Source organism: Notolepis coatsorum (assembly GCF_963971535.1).
Source record: "Notolepis coatsorum genome assembly, chromosome: 5".
NCBI classification, from domain to species: domain Eukaryota; kingdom Metazoa; phylum Chordata; class Actinopteri; order Aulopiformes; family Paralepididae; genus Notolepis; species Notolepis coatsorum.
In genome coordinates this window covers 203,762,816-203,789,756 of record NC_140169.1, presented here as the reverse complement: position 1 = coordinate 203,789,756, position 26,941 = coordinate 203,762,816, and the positions used below count along the sequence as shown (strand labels likewise).

General features: G+C 47.1%; 1 protein-coding gene across 1 annotated transcript in view; it reads left to right on the top strand.

The window, feature by feature from the left end:
• Positions 1-26,941, top strand: part of lmln (leishmanolysin-like (metallopeptidase M8 family)) — a 98,838-nt gene that overhangs the window by 47,792 nt on the left and 24,105 nt on the right. The window contains exons 8-10 of the mRNA XM_084313880.1: positions 2,235-2,329; positions 11,907-12,024; positions 25,459-25,566. Coding sequence (XP_084170006.1) covers positions 2,235-2,329; positions 11,907-12,024; positions 25,459-25,566 — 321 coding nt within the window. The remainder of the gene's footprint in view (positions 1-2,234; positions 2,330-11,906; positions 12,025-25,458; positions 25,567-26,941) is intronic.

Below are 26,941 nucleotides of genomic sequence, written 5' to 3'. Positions count from 1 at the left end.
AAGGAAGTTTAAGAATGTTCACCATAAACCACTGCGCAGTGACATTCATCCACAGACATGTTGGTTGGGTGCTTTTTGAACCCATTTGTTTGCGTACCTCCTAATATAAAAGACAAGTGTCAGTATATTTTTACAGTTGAGTGTCTCGTATAGCCAGACCCCTCTCCAGTACATGCTACTGTGCATCAGTGCTTCTGTGTTGTGGTTCCCACAGGGTGCCGGTGACGTGCCTGGGAAGATTTCAATGTCCCAGACAAATGGGATAAATTCTGGTCAAATATGACCTGTATTTATTGAGTGTATTGCAATAACGTTAGTTGATTAGCTGCTATTCTGTAACTGATTGATGAAAAGAAGTTTCAGAGAGGGCAGGCTATGATGTCATTGCCCGGCCTGCAGTCAGGTCGAAAAGTACCTTGCGGAAAAAAATCTAATCTACGAATTCCAATCTGGCTTCAGAACATCCCACTCCACTGACGCATGCCTTCTCTATTTGAACGACCACATCAAGCAAGAGGTGGACGCGGGCAAATACTGCGGCATGGTCATGCTGGACCTACAAAAGGCCTTCGACACTGTCAATCACACCATTCTGATTGACAAGCTAAAAGCAATTGGTTTTGATAGCTTATCAGTGAGCTGGATGCAATCCTACCTGGAGGGGAGAGAACAGATGGTAGAGGTAAACGGTACTCTATCCCCCCCCCCTCACAGTGAGCTGTGGTGTTCCACAAGGAAGCATACTAGGACCACTACTGTTCCTAATTTATGCAAATGACATGTCGTCAGCTTGTGACTGCAACTTGTTCCTGTTTGCGGACGACTCAGCCCTGCTGGTCTCTGACAAGAACAAGTTACAGGTTGAAACAACCCTCAGCTCGGAACTAGGCAAAATCTGCATATGGCTCGCCGACAACAAACTATCATTACACATGGGCAAAACAGAGTCCATTCTCTTCAGTTCAAATAACAAACTCTGCAAGACCGACGGCTTCTCAGTTACAGTGGGTGACAATATTGTCACAAGGAAAGATGAAATTACCTACCTGGGCTCCATCCTAGAGGCTAATCTTTCCTGTGACAAAATGGCATCCAATGTAATAAAAAAAGTCAACCAACGAACTCGATTCTTGTACCGGATCTCCTCTCTGGTAAACAAGAATACCCTGAAGACTCTGGCAGGGTACTACGACTATGCTTGCACCTCATGGTACCAAAGCACCTCAAAGGCGCTAAAAACAAAATGACAAACATCTCAAAACAAACTAGTCAGACTACTGCTTGACCTGACTCCTAGAACCCACCTCACCCCTGCCCACTTTGCCAACCTAGGATGGCTTAGAGTAGACGACAGAGTACAGCAACTTGCAATGGGCCTGGTCTACAAGATACACTACACGACCAAGGTGCCCATGTACATGTCAAAATACTTCCCAAAGGTCAGTGAATACCACGATCACAACACCAGAGGGAGCTCCACAAATCATGTTAAACCCAGATTCGGCTCAAACAAGGGACTAAACACGTTTCGCAATTATGCCACATCAATGTGGAACGCCCTACCCAAAGCTGTAAAGGAATGTGAATCACTACCCACTTTCAAAAACACTCAAAGAACACCTACGGGAGACTGCAATTCGAAACTGGCCCCTACAAATGTCCTAACCCAGTTGTACAGTAAAGACCAAGTATGGCTTTGTCAGTATTCCAATGTACAGTGTGTGTCGTCGTCGTCGTCGTCCCCCCCCCACCTCCAATGTACAGCCCCACCCACCCAACCCCACCCAACCTCCTCCAATGTACAGTTTCTACGTCAAATGTATATAACTCTTTTTCTGGACACTTTTTGTATCACAAACAGTACTGTATTTGCAAATCTGGTATGTCATAAATGTATAGATGTAGCAGTACTGTCTATCTGTATGTTGTGTGTGTCATATGATTAATTGAAAATGGGGGACCCTGATGTAAACAAGACGAAAGTCTTTCTCTGGTCTGCATCCCCTTAACAATTGTATGTATTGAGCTGTACTGTACTGTACCCATTCTGCAATCTGTTAATAAACTTTTCAAACAAGCCTGCTGAATACGGCTACTGTTTGTTTATTCATAGCATCAACAAAGGTTGTTAATGGTATCAAGCTAACTGGCTACACTAACGTTAGCTGAGACTCAACAACAGTTAACGGAAGTCTTTTGCTTTTACTTCACTCCTGTCTCTCTGCTGTGTGTAGGGTTTCTCTGCTGGTCTGTTTGCCTTCTACCATGATGATGATGGGAAGCCTCTGACTCCACGTTTCGCCAGCGGGCTGCCTGCCTTCAACGAGAGGTGGCTATACACTGCTACATGCTGCTACACACTGCTACACACTGCTACACACTGCTACACGCTGCTACACACTGCTACATGCTGCTACACACTGCTACATGCTGCTACACACTGCTATACACTGCTACACACTGCTACACACTGCTACACGCTGCTACACACTGCTACACACTGCTACACGCTGCTACACACTGCTACATGCTGCTACACACTGCTACATGCTGCTACATACTGCTACACACTGCTACACACTGCTACACACTGCTACACGCTGCTACACGCTGCTACATGCTGCTACACACTGCTACATGCTGCTACACACTGCTACACACTGCTACACACTGCTACACGCTGCTACACACTGCTACACACTGCTACACACTGCTACATGCTGCTACATACGGCTACACACTGCTACACACTGCTACACGCTGCTACATACGGCTACACACTGCTACACACTGCTACACGCTGCTACACACTGCTACACACTGCTACACACTGCTACACTGCTACATGCTGCTACACACTGCTACACACTGCTACACACTGCTACACACTGCTACATAGTATCTGCTACACACTGCTACATGCTGCTACATGCTGCTACATACTGCTACACGCTGCTACACACTGCTACACACTGCTACACACTGCTACACACTGCTACACACTGCTACACGCTGCTACACACTGCTATAGACTGCTATACACTGCTACACTCTGCTACACACTGCTACACACTGCTACACGCTGCTACACACTGCTACACACTGCTACACTGCTACACACTGCTACACTGCTACACGCTGCTACACACTGCTACACACTGCTACACGCTGCTACATGCTGCTACATGCTGCTACACACTGCTACACACTGCTATACACTGCTACACACTGCTACACACTGCTACACTTTGCTATACACTGCTACACACTGCTACACTCTGCTACACACTGCTACACACTGCTATACACTGCTACACACTGCTACACTCTGCTATACACTGCTATACACTGCTACACACTGCTACACACTGCTACACACTGCTACACACTGCTACACTGCTACACGCTGCTACACACTGCTACACTCTGCTACACACTGCTACACACTGCTACACACTGCTATACACTGCTACACACTGCTACACGCTGCTACACTCTGCTACACACTGCTACACACTGCTACACACTGCTACACTCTGCTATACACTGCTATACACTGCTATACACTGCTATATGCTGCTACACTCTGCTACACACTGCTACACACTGCTATTGATTGATTGATTGATTGAAAACTTTATTAACAGATTGCAGAATGGGTACAATACAGTACAGCTCAATACACACAATTGTTAAGGGGATGCAGACCAGAGAAAGACTTTCGTCTTGTTTACATCAGGGTCCCCCATTTTCAATTCATCAGGACATATATGACATACATGACATACAGATAGTCAGTACTGCTACATCTATACATTTATGACATACCAGATTTGCAAATACAGTACTGTTTGTGATACAGAAGGAGTCAAGAAAAGGGAGTATATACATTTGACGTAGAGACTGTACATTGGAGGAGGTTGGGTGGGGGGGGGGGTTGGGTACATTGGGATATTGACAACCATACTGGGTAATTTACATTGGAGGTGGTTGGGGGGGGGGGGGCACACTGTATAAACAAGCAAAACTGTACATTGAGGGGGGGGGGGGAGGAGACACTGTACAAACAAACAAAATTGTACATTGGACTATTGACAAAACCATACTAGGTAAATGACTGTACATTGGGGGGGGGTTGGGTTAGGATATTTACAGGGGCCAGTGTTGAATTGCAGTCTCCCGTAGGTGTCCCTTGAGAGAGGTTTTGAAAGTGGGTAGTGATCCACATTCCTTTACAGCTTTGGGTAGGGCGTTCCACATTGATGTGGCATAATTGCGAAACGTGTTTAGTCCCTTATTTGAGCCGAATCTGGGTTTAACATGATTTGTGGAGCTCCCTCTGGTGTTGTGATCGTGGTATTCACTGACCTTTGGGAAGTATTTTGCCATGTACATGGGTACCTTGGTCGTGTAGTGTATCTTGTAGACCAGGCCCATTGCAAGTTGCTGTACTCTGTCATCTACTCTAAGCCATCCTAGGTTGTCAAAGTGGGCAGGGGTGAGGTGGGTTCTAGGAGTAAGGTCAAGCAGTAGTCTGACCAGTTTGTTTTGAGATGTTTGTAATTTTGTTTTTAGTGCCTTTGAGGTGCTTTGGTACCATGAGGTGCAAGCATAGTCGTAGTACCCCTGAATGAGTGCTCCTGCCAGAGTCTTCAGGGTATTCTTGTTTACCAGAGAGGAGATCCGGTACAAGAATCGAGTTCGTTGGTTGACTTTTTTTATTACATTGGATGCCATTTTGTCACAGGAGAGATTAGCCTCTAGGATGGAACCCAGGTAGGTAATTTCATCTTTCCTTGTGACAATATTGTCACCCACTGTAACTGAGAAGCCGTCGGTCTTGCTGAGTTTGTTATTTGAACCGAAGAGAATGGACTCTGTTTTGCCCATGTGTAATGATAGTTTGTTATCAGCGAGCCATATGCAGATTCTGCCTAGTTCCGAGCTGAGGGTTTTTTCAACCTGTAACTTGTTCTTGTCAGAGACCAGCAGGGCTGAGTCGTCCGCAAACAGGAACAAGTTGCAGTCACAAGCTGACGACATGTCATTTGCATAAATTAGGAACAGTAGCGGTCCTAGTATGCTTCCTTGTGGAACACCACAGCTCACTGTGAGGGGGGGGGATAGGGTACCGTTTACCTCCACCATCTGTTCCCTCCCCTCAAGGTAGGATTGCATCCAGCTCACTGATAGACTATCAAAACCAATTGCTTTTAGCTTGTCAATCAGAATGGAGTGATTGACCGTGTCAAAGGCCTTTTGTAGGTCCAGCATGACCATGCCGCAGTATTTGCCTGCGTCCACCTCTTGTTTGATGTGGTCATTCAAATAGAGAAGGCATGTGTCAGTGGAGTGGGATGTTCTGAAGCCAGATTGGAATTCGTAGATTAGATTTTTTTCCACTAGGTACTTTTCGACCTGTTCGTAGACTATTTTTTCCATGACTTTCGAGATGGAGGTGAGAATAGAAACAGGGCGGTAGTTGCCTGGGTCTAATTTGCTGCCCTTTTTGTGCAGAGGGGTCACCCTCGCAATTTTGAAGTCCTTGGGGACGTGTCCCTGTTTTATGGAGAGGTTTATTATGTGTGTGATGATTGGGGTGATGGCGGCTGCTGAGTCTCTGAGGAATTTGGAGGGGATGTTGTCATGGCCAGTGGCCTTGTTAGGTTTGAGGGCGCTCAGTTTATTGAGTACCTCATCTGTTGTTACCATTTCCAGCTTGAAGTCGTCCTTGCGGACCCCTAGGTTTTTGTAGTAAGCTACTACACGCTGCTACACTCTGCTACACACTGCTATATGCTGCTACACTCTGCTACACACTGCTATACACTGCTATACACTGCTACACTCTGCTACACACTGCTACACACTGCTATACACTGCTACACACTGCTACACTGCTACACACTGCTACACACTGCTACACACTGCTACACACTGCTACACTTTGCTATACACTGCTATACACTGCTATACACTGCTATACACTGCTACACTCTGCTACACACTGCTACACTCTGCTATTATACACTGCTATACACTGCTACACTCTGCTACACACTGCTACACACTGCTACACACTGCTACACACTGCTATACACTGCTACACACTGCTACACACTGCTACACGCTGCTACACACTGCTACACGCTGCTACACGCTGCTATACACTGCTACACACTGCTATACACTGCTACACACTGCTACACTGTTACGACCCCTGTGTGTCTAAGGGTAAAGGGCTGTAACATAACAGTTGGTTGACAGAAAAGATGGACCACGTTTGTAAACAACAATGATATTTATTGAGAGATGCAAAGGAAGCACATGTAGCTCAGGGGTGAGCCCAGGCCAAAACAACAAACAAACACCACTATACTCCAAATAAACCCAATCTAATCTATGGTAAAATAAATTACATTACCTAAACTACTCTTACCTAACCAAAACAGGAGAAAACAATATCCAAAGGAAATGGCAGCTCACCCCATCTGTGCTTCCTGAGAAAGAGAGAAAAACACATTAATGATACATACAACAAAATGGAAACATAACAAAACAATCTATAGGTAACAATGCTCTCTCTGCGGCCATACAACCACACAGGCACTTTCACTATTACAAAGGCCTATAAACAAAAAGGGATATTATCAAAGTACAATGCCACAAAATAACACTAGGCCTAGCCTCATGCCAGAGAGAGAGAAAGACTGAAGGGAGAAGCCATGTTTTAACAGGTGTGTGGTGATCCATGATTGGGTGGTGTTGATTGAGTGTTGGAGTCTGGAAAACCATCTACCAATCGGTGCTGTGCTGGGTAATGGAAGGGCAGGCCTGGCAGGGACCAATGGTGGAGGGAACAATGGCTGGAGGGAGGAAAGAAATGGAGAACACACACACATGGAGACACACACTGGGGAATATATACATTGGGATGTAACACCCCCATACATAAGACAAAAACATGTTTGACACATAACACATACCACCAACAAAACATGTTTTTCTTTAACAACGAGATCCCCATCTCCAAGATAACTTGTACTCCAAAGTAAAGAGCTATGAAAAAAAACAAAATAAGCAGTCGGTACAACAATGAACCAGTCAACAAACAAGTCGACCGCACGAGAGATTTAACTCCGAGATAGAGCATCCGCCAACACATTCTCAGACCCCTTCTTATGCTTTATGCTGAGGTTATAATTTTGCACTATGAGCGCCCAACGCATGAGGCGCTGATTGTGGTTGTACATCCGCGACAGAAAGACCAATGGGTTGTGGTCGGTGTATACTACCACTGGGCCAAGAACAGTACATGCTGACGATAAACTGCAGGGACAACAATCTGATAAACAGTGCTCCAGTCTGGTACCTGATCTGGTAGCCCTATCTCCGATTGTGCATGCTCTGCCAGTCTAGTACCATGGGACCTCCATGTACGCATCAAAACTCCTTCATCCACAAAATAAGAATGCAACTCTCTCCTCTGTTCTGTTTCAAGAGAAGAGAAACATTTTGCAAGAGAAGGGTCAGCTTTCTGGGCAGTAATTAGCATTTCACGAGTAACGGGTAACTTCAATGCGTCGGAACTAGTTACAGTTGTCTGTGGGGGTACCTTACTATGAGTCGGTGGTTTGTCAGCGGTATCAGAAGTTGGAGCCAGCAACTCCTCCCTGACAAAGGCTGAAGCAAAAACAGAGTCAGACAAATTAATTTCATCACCTCTTTTTCAATTGAGCCCGAGTGACAACACTTGCAGAAAAAACTTCAGGGAAGTTCTGTGACAAGTCATCAGGCAGAGAATCTGTGTCTGGCTGATCCAACACTTCCAGCACAGCGTTCACCTGTCCTCCAGCTAAATCATTTCCCATGATAAAGGAAATGCCTTTAACTGCCAAGGAAGGTCTCACCCCTATTTTAAAGAAACCAGTGACCAAATCAGATTGTACATGAATACAGTGTAACGGGGCTGGCACGAAACCCATCTCAATACCTTGAACTAGGACACTAGAACCACAGGAAGATTTCTCAGACAGAGGTAGTACATCAGAGAGGATAAAGGATTGTGAGGCTCCAGTATCTCGTAAGATCTGAACTGTACACTGATCTTTTGGATCCCCTGTCAAGGAAACTAAACCCTTGGAAGTAAATGGCCTGAAACAAGGATCGAGAACATCCTGATCATTGTGCATCTGTTGATCGGAATCAGGTGCCATTTTAATCAGACCAACCCCTTTGGGTTGCCTAAAGTTCTGAGAGGACGGTTGCTGCTTACGTTTCAATGTTAAACAGTCAGAAATAACATGACCAGATTTATGACAGTAGTAACATGTCCGCTCCTCTTTTGAGCGTGGAGGTGACATTTTTGGTCGGGGGTGTGTGAATTCTGGATGGTTGGGGACAGAAGGTCTGAGAGAAATCATGGGGGAGAAACGAGTCACGCCTATCTACAAACACAGTTTTATGGGTTAGCGCAAACTCATCAGCTAATACAGCAGCCTGCTGCAGAGTGGACACTTTCTGCTCACTCAGGTAAATTACAATACGCTCTGGCAAACGATTCTTAAACTCTTCTAATAGAATGAGTTCTCTGAGAGAGTTAAGATCTGAGGCCTTGCTTGCTGCACACCATTTATCAAAGAGAGTTCCCTTCTCTCTAGCAAACTCTACAAAGGTCTGGTTGACAGCCCTCTTGTGACTGCGAAACCTCTGCCTATAAGCTTCGGGCACAAGCTCATATGCACGAAGGATGGCAGCCTTCACAGTATCATACAATAGACTATCTTCTAGGGAAAGTGTTGAACAAACCTCTTGGGCTTTACCAGTCAATTTGCATTGAAGCAACAAAGGCCAGACCTCTCTTGGCCAGCGCAATGAAGCAGCAATACGCTCTAACACATTAAAATAAGTATCAACTTCTGTCTCTCGGAACGGAGGCACCAAAGCAATGTGTTTACTTATATCAAAAGTGTGTGATGAATAAGCTGTGGAGGAGGACATACCCGGGCCTTGTGGAGGAGTCGGTGTAGCAGAGTTGGATTCACTCCTTAGGACTTCCAGCTCCAACCTCCGCAGTCTGAGCTCTTTTTCCACTTCATGCTCAAGCTCCAACCTACGAATGTTAACAGCCCTTTCATTTTCTGCCTCAAGCTCCATTCTACGAAGCCGATACTCCGCCTCACGTGCTTGTGCCTTCTCCTGAGCCTCCATCTGGAGACGTGCTATTCTAACCTCGACCTGGGCCCCTTCTCGAGACCCAGTTGACACAGGAGAGGTCAAGTGAAAATGTGGCAATGTGACTTTCACACCTGCCTTCTCAGCACTTTCACCATGAGCTTGCTCCTCAGATACAGAAGGCTGTGCTTCAGTAGGTTCACCAGGAGGACTTGCATGTTCATCAGAGACCACAGGTAAAACAAGCGTCCCCTGCTCCAACAGCTTATCTACCACAAGACACCTGATATCCTGCTTAAGATGCTTCTGTTGAACCGAGAGTTTAAAATGTGTGGCAATCTCCACTAAGTCTGCCTTGCGGCAGCTATCTAGCGCTTCCCAAGTAGGATTGCTCAAGAATTTCCCCATATCAAAAGTACTAACTGCCATTTTTTTTTTTTTTACACAAATGCCATTTTTACACACATCAATTAATTACTATACAAGTGTAAACAAACACAGTTCACCAAATCCATCAACCAACAATTGAACACGGGTTACAAGATCCCGGACGAGCCCCCATTTATGTTACGACCCCTGTGTGTCTAAGGGTAAAGGGCTGTAACATAACAGTTGGTTGACAGAAAAGATGGACCACGTTTGTAAACAACAATGATATTTATTGAGAGATGCAAAGGAAGCACATGTAGCTCAGGGGTGAGCCCAGGCCAAAACAACAAACAAACACCACTATACCCCAAATAAACCCAATCTAATCTATGGTAAAATAAATTACATTACCTAAACTACTCTTACCTAACCAAAACAGGAGAAAACAATATCCAAAGGAAATGGCAGCTCACCCCATCTGTGCTTCCTGAGAAAGAGAGAAAAACACATTAATGATATACAACAAAATGGAAACATAACAAAACAATCTATAGGTAACAATGCTCTCTCTCTGCGGCCATACAACCACACAGGCACTTTCACTATTACAAAGGCCTATAAACAAAAAGGGATATTATCAAAGTACAATGCCACAAAATAACACTAGGCCTAGCCTCATGCCAGAGAGAGAGAGAAAGACTGAAGGGAGAAGCCATGTTTTAACAGGTGTGTGGTGATCCATGATTGGGTGGTGTTGATTGAGTGTTGGAGTCTGGAAAACCATCTACCAATCGGTGCTGTGCTGGGTAATGGAAGGGCAGGCCTGGCAGGGACCAATGGTGGAGGGAACAATGGCTGGAGGGAGGAAAGAAAAATGGAGAACACACACACATGGAGACACACACTGGGGAATATATACATTGGGATGTAACATACACGCTGCTACACACTGCTACACACTGCTACACACTGCTACACGCTGCTACACGCTGCTACATGCTGCTACACACTGCTACACACTGCTACACACTGCTACACACTGCTATACACTGCTACACACTGCTACACGCTGCTACACACTGCTACACACTGCTACACACTGCTATACACTGCTACACACTGCTACACACTGCTACACGCTGCTACACACTGCTACACGCTGCTACACACTGCTACACACTGCTACACACTGCTACACACTGCTACACGCTGCTACATGCTGCTACACACTGCTACACGCTGCTACACACTGCTACACACTGCTACACGCTGCTACACACTGCTACACACTGCTACACACTGCTACATGCTGCTACACACTGCTACACACTGCTACACGCTGCTACACACTGCTACACACTGCTACATGCTGCTACACACTGCTACACGCTGCTACACACTGCTACACACTGCTACACGCTGCTACATGCTGCTACACACTGCTACACTCTGCTACACACTGCTACACACTGCTACATGCTGCTACACACTGCTACATGCTGCTACACACTGCTACATACTGCTACACTCTGCTATACACTGCTACACACTGCTACACACTGCTACACACTGCTACACACTGCTATACACTGCTACACGCTGCTACATGCTGCTACACACTGCTACACACTGCTACACTGCTATACACTGCTACACGCTGCTACATGCTGCTACACACTGCTACACACTGCTACACACTGCTATACACTGCTACACACTGCTATACACTGCTACACACTGCTACACACTGCTACACACTGCTATACACTGCTACACACTGCTATACACTGCTACACACTGCTACACACTGCTACACACTGCTCTACACTGCTACACACTGCTACATGCTGCTACACACTGCTACACTGCTACATACTGCTACACTCTGCTATACACTGCTACTACTACAGTAGTGTAGCAGTAGTACAGTAGTGTCTGTGTATGTGTGTGTGTCTCATGAGTACCATCTTTAAGGTAGTCAGAAGATGCTGATAATGATATTTTGGAGACTAGATTGGACTCTGTGTTATATATTATATACACTATATTACTGTATATAATCTATATCCCTGTGTGTCTGTCTCTCTGTGTGTGTCTCTCTCTCTCTCTCTCTCGTCGCTCTGTGTGTCTGTCTCTCTCTCTCGTCTCTGTGTGTGTCTCTCTCTCTCGTCTCTGTCTCTCCTCTCTCGTCTCTCTGTGTGTCTCTCTCTCTCTCTCTCTCTCTCTCCTCTCTCTCTCTCTCTCTCTCTCTCTCTCTCTCTCTCTCTCTCTCTCTCTCTCTCTCTCTCTCTCTCTCTCTCTCTCTCTCTCTCTCTCTCTCTCTCTCTCTCTCTCTCTCTCTCTCTCCCCCCCCCCCCCCCCAGCCTGGGTCTGTACCAGTGGAGTGACTTGGTGATTCGCAGGGTGACCAGATTGTGGGACATCAGAGGAGGAGCAATGATCCGCCATGAGGTTCACATCTTGGTGACGCCACGAGTTGTTGTGAGTTCACATAATGTGTGTGTGTGTGTGTGTGTACTGTAGGTGTAGCTGAGGGGTACAATTCCCTGACTGTATTGTTAGATATGATATTTAATACCACTACCTCATGTACTTTAACTTCTGGCCACCCAGTACAAGATATAAGTATGATGAACACTTTCCCACCTGATGAAACGAACCAACACAAATGGACCAAATCGAATATTTAATACAGCAAAGGGTGTACACAATATTCACTTAATTACATTTATGATTTGAAATGTTAAGTATGCACTTTTATGGCAAATGAGTATTCGTAGGTAAATCAACATTGAATGTCCAATCTCTGGTTGCGCAGGGAGTAAGTATACAACCTGGAATATTTAGGAAACGATAGCGATAGTACTTAAATAATTATAGCTGGATACACTAAGGGGGGGGGGTCCCGCTGGTTGTAAGACAGTAGGAGGGGGGGGTTAGAGAAGTCGCTGGCGGTATCCCATCTGGCCGACGGTGTCTTGGGAGAATCCAAAGTCTTAGACCCAGTGCCCACAGAACCTGGGGCCGTAGACGAACACAGCTGGACCCTCTGTGGAACGGTATCTGCCGGTCCACAACGGAGAGACGTGGTGCGACCTCACGTGTAGAGCGCCGCCTCACCTGTAGTCCTCTCCGGGGGGTAATTCCAACACTCGACAGTGTTGGCCTTTATCCATGGAATAATCAAAGCACATAAAGCATAATCCAAGAGCCGTGGAAGGCTCGCCGTCGTCGGGTAGAGTAATCCAATATACAGGTCCAGTCGCTCTTGACCCGGAGCTCCTCGGATGCAATCACCACTAGGGGTCTGACCAGCCTGGATAAGCGTCCAGATAACGTCAGGAACGATGGGGGTACTGATAACTGTAGGACTCGAACCGAACGATGCACCATACATAAATAGACTATTATTAGCTTAATAGAATACGTCCAACTCGACGGTATGGTGCCAAACTATGACCATTCAACTATTAATCTACACGATGTCTCAATGCCTATTCTGGGCCAAGTAGGCCCTACTACACCGCACGTGTGCGGTGCCTCTTCCTCTTTTTATATACAACGGGCCAAAACAGTCCATGCCTGTGGAGTGGAATGGCTTGTCGCCGATTCGGAGGCGACAGGGGGGTAGGTCAGCCATCCGTGGTATGCTGGGCTGCGCGCGCCACTTACGGCAGTCTAGACAGGTTCGCTGGAAGCGCCGTACTGCTTCTCTGCCTTGCAATATCCAATAACGACGTCTGATCTCCGCGAAGACTCTCTCTGCTCCTGCGTGGTGTACATCCTCGTCGTATTTCTTTATGATCAGCTCTGTGACCTTGTGTCGGCTGTTCAAGACGATCGGGTGCTTAATGTCATCTGGTAGATCGGGGGCTCTCCGCAGGCGACCACCCACTCTGATGAGATTATGTGCGTCACTCTCTGGTGCCAGGTGAATCAGTCTGCTGTCTGATGGGACGGGGTTTCCTCCCTGTAGACAGTCTAGCTCATCGGGGAACGAGTCTCTCTGGGCTCGTTGTAGTAGAAGAAGTTCTGCTTCTTCGTAGTCAGCTGCTGACATGTCAGTGGTGGACTGAATCTCTGGGTGGTGCTGCAGGAATGTCCTTTGTTGCGCACTCTCTAGGGTAATGCAGTCATCTATGTTCGGGTCTGTGGAGGCGACAGTGCTCAGTCCACAGAACATAGGCTTCTTGTTCTCAGCCTCCTCTCTACTTGCTTCCCTCGGGGTGGGCGTAGGCCAATCTCCTTCCGGGAGCTGGAGGAATGCTGGTCCGTCACTGTAGATGTTGTGACGGGTTAGGTCATCCAGGGACATTCCCCGGGTGATGACGTCAGCTGGGTTGTGTTTGGTATCCACATATCTCCAGCTTGCTTCTCCTGTTAGTTCCTGAATCTCGGTGACTCTGACTCCCACGAAGACTTTGTATCTGCATGAATCAGACTTAATCCATGTGAGTACTGTCGTGGAATCTGACCACAAGATTGTTCTATGCACCGGAATGGTGAGTTCACGTTGGATTAACGTGGCTAGATGCGCTCCTGCGAGGGCTGCGCAGAGCTCTAGACGTGGGATAAATTGTTGCTTACGTGGGGCTATCCTTGAGCGGGCCAGTATGAAAGCAGTGTGTATCTCTCCTCCCATCTCTTGGGCACGCAAATAAGCAACCGATCCGTAGGCTACTTCGGAGGCATCGCTGAAGACGTGTAGCTCAATCTCGCATGTCTCTGGCCTCACCGTGGATGGGAAGTAGCTGCGGCGTATATTAACACCTGGGAGTGAGCGGAGTTCCGTCTCCCACTCTCTCCATGTTGAGGCAAGGTGTGCGGGTATTGGGTCGTCCCAGCCCTGGTCCTTGTCCCATAGTGCTCGTATGATCATCTTTGCCCTGGTGGTGTAAGGTAGAATACATCCCAGCGGGTCATATTGTCTGGCGAGTGTTCTGTACACACTCCGTCTGGTGGTCGGTATCGCCGCCGACCTTCCTTGCTCTGGAGCCAAGGGTTTGTGTCTATAGTGGAGCGAGTCTGTTTTGAAGCGCCAGACTAATCCTAGTGTCATTTCTTGGGCTTCTCCTGGGATTGTCGCCATCCAGGTCTCGCTGCTGGCAGCCTTGTCTGCGGAGGAGAGGCTGCGCAATACGTGCGGGTCACTGCTGGCCCACTGCCTGAGATCAAAGCCTCCTTTGATTAGGGAGGCGCGTAACTTGATTAGGAGAGCCTCGGCTTCTTCTTGAGTCGAGACGCTTTGTAGACAGTTGTCTACGTAGAAACTGTTCTTCACACTGTGTTGGACCTCTTCACCTGCTGCTGGGTCCTCTGTGACGTGTTTCTGTAGTGCAAATGTAGCACAGCACGGGCTGCATGTGGTTCCGAAGGGGAGTACTTCCCACTGGTAGATGGATGGGTTCTCATCTCCGATCTTCTCTCTCCATAGGAACCGTAGCAGAGGCTTGTCCTCCTCTACTAGTCTCACTTGCAAGAACATCCCTTTGATATCCCCGCTTATGGCCACCTTGTCCTGGCGGAATCGCAGTAGCACGCCTAGTAGGGAGGGGCCGAGTGTGGGGCCGGGCAAAAGCTCTTTATTCAGATTTTGGGATCCGATCTGGTAGCTGCAGTTAAACACAATGCGATCCTTGCCATTGTGATGGACCTTGTGATGCGGCACGTACCATGATTCGGTCGTCTGATCGGCCTCTTTAATGTCAATCTTTGTTACGTGTCCCGCTGTGATTAGCTTCTCAATCTCAGCTCGGTACACACTCTGTTGAGCGGGGTCTTTGGCCAGGCGCCGCTCTGTGTTCAGTAGATAGCGCTCCGTGGCGTCTTTCTTTGCGTGAAAGGGGGGCATTCCCTCTCTCCTCAGGAGTGGAGTTGCGTATCTCATCACTCCGCCGACTGTGACTCTCTTTGTCCCCTGCTCGAGTAGGTGGATGGCGTAAATGTCTTCTTTAGAGCGAATGTCTTTCTTTTCGTTCTTAAAGGGCATTGTCTCTAGGGTCCATAGCCTCTCGACATGCTGCAGGAGAGTGGTGTCTTCTTCTGTCGTTCGGGAGTGGAAGCAGCTAGTGGCTGCGGTTCGGTTGAGAGATTTAGCGAGGGGGCCTTGTTTTCTTGGCTGGTGAAAGCATTTGTGATCTTGTACTGTCGCTCTGGCTGCCCGTTGGCTGCGATAGTGAAGGAGACATTCTCGCCCTTTATCGTCTTCAAATCTCTTCTTATTGTCCGAATCGTCATTTCGTTCTTGCTCCCCCGCAGTCCCAGTTGAGTCGCAGCGGAGGCGAGCAGAAGGGTCTTCTCTGACCCGTCATCAAGGACGGCGTAAGTGTCCATGACTTTATCCTGGTAGCTCAATGTCACACAGACTACCTTTAAGAGCACTTGAGCTCCGTTGCTGCTGGCGGGGTCAATGTACATGACACTTGCCTTGGTGCCGCTCCGTGGTGCAGGTGTAGGCCGTCTTACGTTACTATCGTGTAGTATATCTAGATGGGCTCCATCGCACCGGCTGCACCTTTTCTTTAGGCGGCATTCGGCTGCCATGTGGGGCCGCACACATCGATAACAGCGCCGGTTGGACTTTATCCATTGGCTCACTTCTTCTGCATTCATCTTTGTGAATGTGTCACATTGTGACAGCCAGTGTTCTTTCTCACAGTAGGGACACGCTATCTTCCACTTCTCCTTCCTCGAGGGGGTGCTGTGACTCTTACTGCTCGGTACTGACTCTGATTGGTGCATGACAGTCACCGATCTTCTTCCATCATTTATTCTCCTGGGTCCCTCTCTGGAGCTTGGCGTGCTCCGCCCGAAGGTGTCCAGTCGTAAGCTGCTGACCTCTCTCGCCAGGAAGTCGGCCAGATCAAGGAGGGATGGCTCGGGGCCGTCGGGATCTCGGTAGTCCCTCTGCCGCCGAAAGCGCTCCTGTCTTGCGGGTGGCAGCTTCTCCAAAATCCTCTCAACGTTAGAGTTGGCGTACAGCTCATGCCTGCCCTTCTCCCGTTGAGCTCCCAGCATCCCCACCAGGGACTGCACTTTGATTGACAGGTCATCTAGTGAGCGATTGTCTGTGGCTGGGGGTAGGCGGTCAATATGCCTTATCTCCTGGATTACGTAATCCCATATACGTCCATATCTTTGATCCAGCGCTGCAAGGGCCGCTGTGTATGGGGTCGAGGAGGTAGCATAGGCTAGCGCTATATTGTGTGCTCGCTGTACTTTCAGGTGCTTCAATAATATTGCATACTTGTGGCGTTCATCAATGACATCCGCCAGCATTGTCTCTAAGCACATCCGGAGCTCCGTGTACTGTGCTCGACTCTCATAGACGAAGTCTGGGATTGATGGCGTGGCGTTGTATGACGCCGTGGATGGCGAATACATCGGCGAGCGTTGGGGGAGAGACCTCCTGGGCGAGTCCCCTCTTGCGCCTCGCTGTGGGCCGGTACTGGCAGGGTACCATGGCCCGCTGGTCCAGGTACTGTTCCTCGGGGCTGGTCGTGCGTCGTGCTCACCCGTAAATAGAGTCGGGGGTCTGTAGCGCAGCGCCGCGGGGGTATAGCCTGGACTGTATGGGACCTCCTGGTCCGGTGGAGTACTGTGCTGTCGTCGGGCTTGGTTCTCCTCTTCTCCCTCTTCTTCTTCTATCAAATCTTCCAGATCTTGTAATAGTTTATTTAGCTTCTCCGCAGTGTAGGCCGCTCCTTCCTTGTAGCTGGGTCTCGCTTGGACCGGAATGGGAAGGGGGTCTGCGGGGGGTCTAGACTCGGTCTGTTGGTCAAGTTCAGGGTCGCTTGCTCGTTGCGGTGACGCTGCTCTTGACTGCTGTCTCGACGAGTTCCTTGAGCCCCTGGCGGAGGGAGAGGGAGTTGTCCTTTTGATCAGCTGCTCTATTAGTTGCGCTTGTAGTCTGTCGCGCTCTGCGTCTCTTTGGGCACCGGCAGCGGTGCGCTGGGCGTCGGCGCGGTCTCTTGCCATATTCTCTTCCATCTGGAAGCGTCTCATCTCCAGACTTGTGCGCTGTTCTTCGCTCCGTTGCTGTGCTTGGAGGTGTTCGCGCTCGCTGGTCGCCTGGGCTTGGAGACGTTCGCGCTCGCTAAGCGTCTGTGCTTGGAGCCGATCGCGTTCGGTAGAGGCTGTCAGGCCGACGAGGAACGCCTGTTGTAGTATCCTCTCCGCTTCGCTGGGGGAAGGCGGTAGTGGAGGTGAGCCGCTCCTGCGTGAACCGCTCCTGGGGGTACTCGTTGGGGAGTCCTGGAGCTCTAGTTCCTCGGCGCTCTCCTCTTCTTCTTCCGTGCAGAGTTCTCTCTCTGTAGGGTTGTCTTCCTCCCGGGGCGTGTCGGGGACTACTTCTTTAGTAGTGGCGGGGGGTAAAGGCATGTCAATTCCCTCCTGGTCTCCACCGTGGGCTTGGTCAGTTACATTAGGACCTACTAGGGCCTCTGTGGTCGGGGAAACCTGGTCGTTAAGGTCAGACATAATTTTACTTTCTACTTTTACTACGTTTACCGTTTGTCGAAGGCTAGGTAGTTGACTGACAGTGTAAGCCTCTAAGTACTGAGGTGTCTGTCGTCTGCGCCGCGGGCGTTCTAGGTTAGGAGGATCGTTTCGTGGAGTGTTCATCATAGGCCATTTCGATATTAATAACACTATATTAATATTACACTAGTTACCATCCGGCTCGAAGGACCAATTGTAGCTGAGGGGTACAATTCCCTGACTGTATTGTTAGATATGATATTTAATACCACTACCTCATGTACTTTAACTTCTGGCCACCCAGTACAAGATATAAGTATGATGAACACTTTCCCACCTGATGAAACGAACCAACACAAATGGACCAAATCGAATATTTAATACAGCAAAGGGTGTACACAATATTCACTTAATTACATTTATGATTTGAAATGTTAAGTATGCACTTTTATGGCAAATGAGTATTCGTAGGTAAATCAACATTGAATGTCCAATCTCTGGTTGCGCAGGGAGTAAGTATACAACCTGGAATATTTAGGAAACGATAGCGATAGTACTTAAATAATTATAGCTGGATACACTAAGGGGGGGGGGGGTCCCGCTGGTTGTAAGACAGTAGGAGGGGGGGGTTAGAGAAGTCGCTGGCGGTATCCCATCTGGCCGACGGTGTCTTGGGAGAATCCAAAGTCTTAGACCCAGTGCCCACAGAACCTGGGGCCGTAGACGAACACAGCTGGACCCTCTGTGGAACGGTATCTGCCGGTCCACAACGGAGAGACGTGGTGCGACCTCACGTGTAGAGCGCCGCCTCACCTGTAGTCCTCTCCGGGGGGTAATTCCAACACTCGACAGTGTTGGCCTTTATCCATGGAATAATCAAAGCACATAAAGCATAATCCAAGAGCCGTGGAAGGCTCGCCGTCGTCGGGTAGAGTAATCCAATATACAGGTCCAGTCGCTCTTGACCCGGAGCTCCTCGGATGCAATCACCACTAGGGGTCTGACCAGCCTGGATAAGCGTCCAGATAACGTCAGGAACGATGGGGGTACTGATAACTGTAGGACTCGAACCGAACGATGCACCATACATAAATAGACTATTATTAGCTTAATAGAATACGTCCAACTCGACGGTATGGTGCCAAACTATGACCATTCAACTATTAATCTACACGATGTCTCAATGCCTATTCTGGGCCAAGTAGGCCCTACTACACCGCACGTGCTTCGTGGGGAGGCTTTTGCGTCTGTCACTCTGTTGGAGGGTAAAGAACTTGACTAAAAGAAAGTTCTACTTTATGAGCGTCATATATATATGCGCTATGAACAAATAGTACCACACGTATTTCGCCCGGCATATTACTGCGCGGAACCGGGGGCTGCCTCGACATGTTAGGCGGCACGATTGAACTTGAACCTAGGGGTATGGCAACCTGGCGCCAGGTTCTAGTCCAATGGTAGAATGAAACTATTATGGGCTGTTTAGTAGAAACGGGGATATTCAATGCATATTGTACAAGGAATATACAGGGGATATCAAACGATATACAAATACAATTAAATATATATATATAAATAAATATACATATTCGGTTTAATCTGATCCTTCACAACAGTAGGGCTGACCCCAAGCTTCAATCTCTGCCATGGTAATCTTTGCCAATATCAAAATCCAAATGCTTTGTTTTTTTTACCACTCCACCAATGTATCAAAATAATGAATAGCTTTTAGAAACAATAATCCAACAACATTCAGCTTTGGCCCAATCCCGATTCCCTTCTTATGGCCCTAACCCTGGTTTTGGAGTGCCCTTTGTAGTGGCCCTTCTCAGGAGGGGGTGCTAATGCTTAACTGTTCTCAGGAGGATGTGCTAATGTTTAACTGTGTTCACAGGAGGAGGTGCTAATGGTTAACTGTTCTCAGGAGGAGGTGCTAATGGTTAACTGTTCTCAGGAGGAGGTGCTAATGTTTAACTGTGTTCTCAGGAGAGGTGCTAATGTTTAACTGTTCACAGGAGGAGGTGCTAACGTTTAACTGTTCTCAGGAGGAGGTGCTAACGTTTAACTGTTCTCAGGAGGAGGTGCTAACGTTTAACTGTTCTCAGGAGGAGGTGCTAATGTTTAACTGTTCTCAGGAGGTGGTGCTAACGTTTAACTGTTCTCAGGAGGAGGTGCTAACGTTTAACTGTTCTCAGGAGGAGGTGCTAACGTTTAACTGTTCTCAGGAGGAGGTGCTAATGTTTAACTGTTCTCAGGAGGTGGTGCTAACGTTTAACTGTTCTCAGGAGGAGGTGCTAACGTTTAACTGTTCTCAGGAGGAGGTGCTAACGTTTAACTGTTCTCAGGAGGAGGTGCTAATGTTTAACTGTTCTCAGGAGGAGGTGCTAACGTTTAACTGTTCTCAGGAGGAGGTGCTAATGTTTAACTGTTCTCAGGAGGAGGTGCTAATGGTTAACTGTTCTCAGGAGGTGGTGCTAATGTTTAACTGTTCACAGGAGGAGGTGCTAATGTTTAACTGTTCTCAGGAGGGGGTGCTAATGTTTAACTGTTCTCAGGAGGAGGTGCTAATGGTTAACTGTTCTCAGGAAGTGGTGCTAATGTTTAACTGTTCACAGGAGGAGGTGCTAACGTTTAACTGTTCTCAGGAGGTGGTGCTAATGTTTAACTGTTCTCAGGAGGAGGTGCTAATGGGTAACTGTTCTCAGGAGGGGGTGCTAATGGGTAACTGTTCTCAGGAGGGGGTGCTAATGTTTAACTGTTCTCAGGAGGGGGTGCTAACGTTTAACTGTTCTCAGGAGGAGTACTAATGGTTAACTGTTCTCAGGAGGAGGTGCTAACGTTTAACTGTTCTCAGGAGGAGGTGCTAACGTTTAACTGTTCTCAGGAGGAGGTGCTAACGTTTAACTGTTCTCATGAGGAGGTGCTAACGTTTAACTGTTCTCAGGAGGAGGTGCTAATGTTTAACTTCTCAGGAGGAGGTGCTAATGTTTAACTGTTCTCAGGAGGAGGTGCTAATGTTTAACTGTTCTCAGGAGGAGGTGCTAATGGTTAACTGTTCTCAGGAGGAGGTGCTAACGTTTAACTGTTCTCAGGAGGAGGTGCTAATGTTTAACTGTTCTCAGGAGGGGGTGCTAATGTTTAACTGTTCTCAGGAGGAGGTGCTAACGTTTAACTGTTCTCATGAGGAGGTGCTAACGTTTAACTGTTCTCAGGAGGAGGTGCTAATGGTTAACTGTTCTCAGGAGGATTTGCTAATGGTTAACTGTTCACAGGAGGGGGTGCTAATGGGTAACTGTTCTCAGGAGGAGGTGCTAACGTTTAACTGTTCTCAGGAGGAGGTGCTAACGTTTAACTGTTCTCATGAGGAGGTGCTAACGTTTAACTGTTCTCAGGAGGAGGTGCTAATGTTTAACTGTTCTCAGGAGGAGGTGCTAATGGTTAACTGTGTTCTCAGGAGGAGGTGCTAATGGTTAACTGTTCTCAGGAGGGGGTGCTAACGTTTAACTGTTCTCAGGAGGAGGTGCTAATGTTTAACTGTTCACAGGAGGAGGTGCTAATGTTTAACTGTTCTCAGGAGGAGGTGCTAATGGGTAACTGTTCTCAGGAGGAGGTGCTAATGGTTAACTGTTCTCAGGAGGGGGTGCTAACGTTTAACTGTTCTCAGGAGGTGGTGCTAACGTTTAACTGTTCTCAGGAGGAGGTGCTAATGTTTAACTGTTCACAGGAGGAGGTGCTAATGTTTAACTGTTCTCAGGAGGAGGTGCTAATGGGTAACTGTTCTCAGGAGGAGGTGCTAATGTTTAACTGTTCTCAGGAGGGGGTGCTAATGTTTAACTGTTCTCGGGAGGAGGTGCTAACGTTTAACTGTTCTCAGGAGGAGGTGCTAACGTTTAACTGTTCTCATGAGGAGGTGCTAACGTTTAACTGTTCCCAGGAGGAGGTGCTAATGTTTAACTGTTCTCAGGAGGAGGTGCTAACGTTTAACTGTTCTCAGGAGGAGGTGCTAATGTTTAACTGTTCTCAGGAGGGGGTGCTAATGTTTAACTGTTCTCAGGAGGAGGTGCTAACGTTTAACTGTTCTCATGAGGAGGTGCTAATGTTTAACTGTTCTCAGGAGGAGGTGCTAATGTTTAACTGTTCTCAGGAGGGGGTGCTAATGTTTAACTGTTCTCAGGAGGAGGTGCTAATGTTTAACTGTTCTCAGGAGGAGGTGCTAATGTTTAACTGTTCTCAGGAGGAGGTGCTAACGTTTAACTGTTCTCATGAGGAGGTGCTAATGTTTAACTGTTCTCAGGAGGAGGTGCTAACGTTTAACTGTTCTCAGGAGGAGGTGCTAATGGTTAACTGTTCTCAGGAGGAGGTGCTAACGTTTAACTGTTCTCAGGAGGAGGTGCTAATGGGTAACTGTTCTCAGGAGGAGGTGCTAACGTTTAACTGTTCTCATGAGGAGGTGCTAACGTTTAACTGTTCTCAGGAGGAGGTGCTAATTTTTAACTGTTCTCAGGAGGAGGTGCTAATGGTTAACTGTTCTCAGGAGGGGGTGCTAACGTTTAACTGTTCTCAGGAGGAGGTGCTAACGTTTAACTGTTCTCAGGAGGAGGTGCTAATGTTTAACTGTTCTCAGGAGGAGGTGCTAATGTTTAACTGTTCACAGGAGGAGGTGCTAACGTTTAACTGTTCTCAGGAGGAGGTGCTAACGTTTAACTGTTCACAGGAGGAGGTGCTAATGTTTAACTGTTCTCAGGAGGAGGTGCTAATGTTTAACTGTTCACAGGAGGAGGTGCTAATGTTTAACTGTTCTCAGGAGGAGGTGCTAATGTTTAACTGTTCTCAGGAGGTGGTGCTAACGTTTAACTGTTCTCAGGAGGAGGTGCTAACGTTTAACTGTTCACAGGAGGAGGTGCTAATGTTTAACTGTTCTCAGGAGGTGGTGCTAACGTTTAACTGTTCTCAGGAGGAGGTGCTAACGTTTAACTGTTCTCAGGAGGAGGTGCTAACGTTTAACTGTTCTCATGAGGAGGTGCTAATGTTTAACTGTTCTCAGGAGGAGGTGCTAATGTTTAACTGTTCTCAGGAGGAGGTGCTAATGGTTAACTGTTCTCAGGAGGTGGTGCTAATGTTTAACTGTTCTCAGGAGGAGGTGCTAACGTTTAACCCTTTCAGTGCCACGGACGACATATCTCGTTTTATTAGCCCCCCCACTGAGTGCCGACGACGACAAATAATGTTTCATTGTTTTATTAGCGATCTGAAATCATATTTCATCAACCGAGTCTCCCGTTGGTACACCAGCTCCTACAGGCCCTCAGAATGGAAAAAAGCGCCCCCTATCGTCTATCCCTGTGTAACTGCAGGTCAGTAGCTTAGACTGACCTGGGATCTGTAGATATGTAGAGGCGGAGCCAGCTGGTTCCTTGTGCTGGCAAGAAGTCTGATCAACATGGAAGTCATCGCGGGACGGGAATCAGCCTGTAATATATATTCACAGCAGCCAATACTCAATCAATAAGCATGATCGATATTTGGAATGGCGATCAGGAATTGGAATGATCTTTTTCGATCATTCCATCAAGGAATCTATTTGACCAGTCTTGGGATAATCAGAGTTGTATTCGCTGAGATCTCAGCATTTACCCTATGTGTGATGTGTCTGTGTGTGCGCGATCGCTGATGAGGAAATAAGAGAATCGATTTTTCAGCTCGCGTCCATAGCGTGCATACGTACACATATACTATCGATGATCTAGCGTTTATTTGAAAACGATTCATAAATAGGCAGAAAAATTGCAGTTTTTGTGTATTCTAGAATATTCCAGTAAATGTCTTATCATGGAATCTTTATATTTTCCTTGAAAACGAGGGCTTTTCAAAATGCTATAAAACGAAAATGAACCGATAAAAAAACAATGTTGACTGCAAACGAGTCGTTGATAAAGCGACGGGCAGATTAGACACATTTAATTTAAAACATAGATTAGGTGTTTTTAAGATAACATTGAAGTGGATGGTGGCATTCAACGGGTAAATCAAGGTTAAGCAACTGCTCTGAAAGTGTTAACTGTTCTCAGGAGGAGGTGCTAACGTTTAACTGTTCTCAGGAGGAGGCGCTAACGTTTAACTGTTCTCAGGAGGAGGCGCTAACGTTTAACTGTTCTCAGGAGGAGGCGCTAACGTTTAACTGTTCTCAGGAGGAGGCGCTAACGTTTAAAGCCCAACCTCCAGGTTAAACCCTACTGATCAATTATGGGTAGTTTACATCATTGATATATAATTTCATTATTTTTTTTTTCATTTGACACCGGAAATGCCACTTTGAAAGAGTTAAAAAGGTCCACGCACGAATAACATGCACGCGCGAATCAAAAAAGCGTATCAAACGCCGACGTCACAACAGGACAACAGGTGCATATTAATGAGCCGAATCTAAAAGCTTATCAGACGCTAGCACCTAGCACGGCCGTGACGTCACTTCAGGAAACGTATGCCTTATGTCCGTCCGGGTCATAGTACTAGATCAATGGTGGCTCACTCGGTGCATCACAGTTAGCCTATATCTCCGCCGTCCCTGCTACACGCAGTCGTGACCACTACACTCACTGACGTTAGCCTATAGCCCGCCGTCCCTGCGGGTTGTTCTCTCCTCTTTGTGTGCCCCCGTCCCCGCGGAGGAGCTTGTGGACTCGACAACAGCGGCGGCCGCAGGGCGCCGGAGCCCGCAGCGCTAGTTAGCTCATAGCTATCGTGTAACACTAGCCTTTACGGGCTCGAGCACCCTACGGCTGCCGCCGCCGTCGCGTCCATGGGCCCCCCGGCAGGGCACCCGTGGGGACGGGGTGTACAGAGAGGAGAGAACCATTTTGGGTCGGCCGTTCATGCCGGCCAGCGAGCCGGATGTCGGGATATGTTGTTAGCACAATAGCTACCAAGCTAAGCTATGTTCTCTACTAACGTTATAAACACAATATGTGTACAACGACACAATGATTTACATTATTACAAATATGGTAACGTGGTTGTGGCTTTTACAAATAGTGGTTAGCTTTAGAGATGGATGGATGGCTATAATCACGGAGCAATAGTGAGGTGAAACAGATACATTTCATTCGGCTAGTAGTAGCAAGCATATATCTATGGTAGCAAGGCTCTCTGCCTGCCACTAGCTGTGTGACTCTCAGCGCCCCCTGGTGAGCCCCCTGTTGTCCTGCACCTGTTGTGACGATCATTTCGATTACACACGCACGTTATGAACCATTGATTAAAATATGCACGTGCGTGGTGATTGTGTTGGGCAGACAAAATGTTTGATTAAAAACGCTAAAACTGGGTCAATTTCAATACTTTTTTTCCCCTTCTTCATGAAAGCCACTGTTGGCCTAGTCCACATTGTTTATTGAACAAAAATACAACGTGGAGGTTGACCTTTAACTGTGTTCTCAGGAGGAGGCGCGGAGACATTTTAACTGTCCCGTCCTTGAGGGAATGGAGCTTGAGAACCAGGGAGGCCTGGGCACGGAACTCAACCACTGGGAGAAGAGACTGCTGGAGGTGTGTGTGTGTTATTATCTTAAAGTGGACTTTTCCTGTGTGTTGCATTGTTTTTGCAGAGGGGTTGTCCCAACACTGAGAACATTTTAAATATGTACATTGTGCCTTTTCTGCAGTTCAGCTGTGACTAAAACCCTCCCTCTTGAAACAAGCCATTAACTCATTCAGCGCCGGAGCTTAATCCGCGAGATGGCGCTAGTACGCCACCGCTGTAAGTCAATGGGGGCACTGCGAGATTTGCGAGTGCTTAATATATATATTTAAGCATTACATCACGAGACAGAGTGAGTTATAGAAATTAGATCACGCCTATGGGTGGTTGTTAGGCCCGAGGCGCAGCCGAGGGTCGTTGGACCCCCATAGGCGTGATCTAATTTCTATAACACACTTTGTCGTGTGATGTAATGGTTTTATACAAACGATTTCATCCAACCTTATTGCTATACAATAAACACACATTAATTGAAGATTTATTGACAACCATCCGCAGAAAAAGTAGTGCCAAAAAAAATAAAGAGAAGTTGCCTCCGTGTGGTAGCAGCTCGGAAGTGCAACTGTCTCATTAACACATCCAACTGTCTCTCACTAACACATCCAACTGTTCTCACTAACACATCCAACTGTTCTCACTAACACATCCAACTTCTCTTTTTTGTTGTTGTTGTACCTACTTTCTATAGAAGCATCTAAGAATGAAGTGGCAGTGTGTTATTGGTTTGATTGATTGAATGATTGAACATTTAATTTATGTCCGCCTTGTTTTGAACTGGTTAAGAACTGTTAAGAACTTCATTCTTAGATGCTTCTATAGAAAGTAGGTTAAAAAATAAAATAAAAATGCCCTATAGGAGGCAATTTTTTTTTTGAACCTACTTTCTATATAAGCAGCTGGGAGGTGCGCTGTTTTAAGTGAGCGTGGGTTATTGAATTGATTGATTGAAATTTTTTATTAATGTCCGCCTTGTTTCAAACTGGTTAGGCTTAGGCCCTCTTTCGAAGTCGCCCTCTTTCGGTTATGCTTAGAGTTTATCTTTAGACTCATGCATTAAAGCGTTCCGTCTCCAGACTGATTTCAGTATTTTTTTTTTCTTTTTTTTTGTCAATTTGATTTGGAGTCTGACGGAATTGGCTACCTGGTATAATATGATTTGTAGATGCGTAGGGCATTTTGACCATACTAACAAATCAAACATGAGCTTGACGCACACACGCTGCTCACAGTGCCCTCCCCCTCACAGACCCGTATCATTTGCACCGAAGATAGCAAGCGTGCAGGTCCTCTTTTAACACCACTGAAGCATTAAACAATGGCCCAGTAAACTATTCACTTTAGTTTACTACACAAGGCGTTGTCTAACGTTATCTAGCTGGCTAG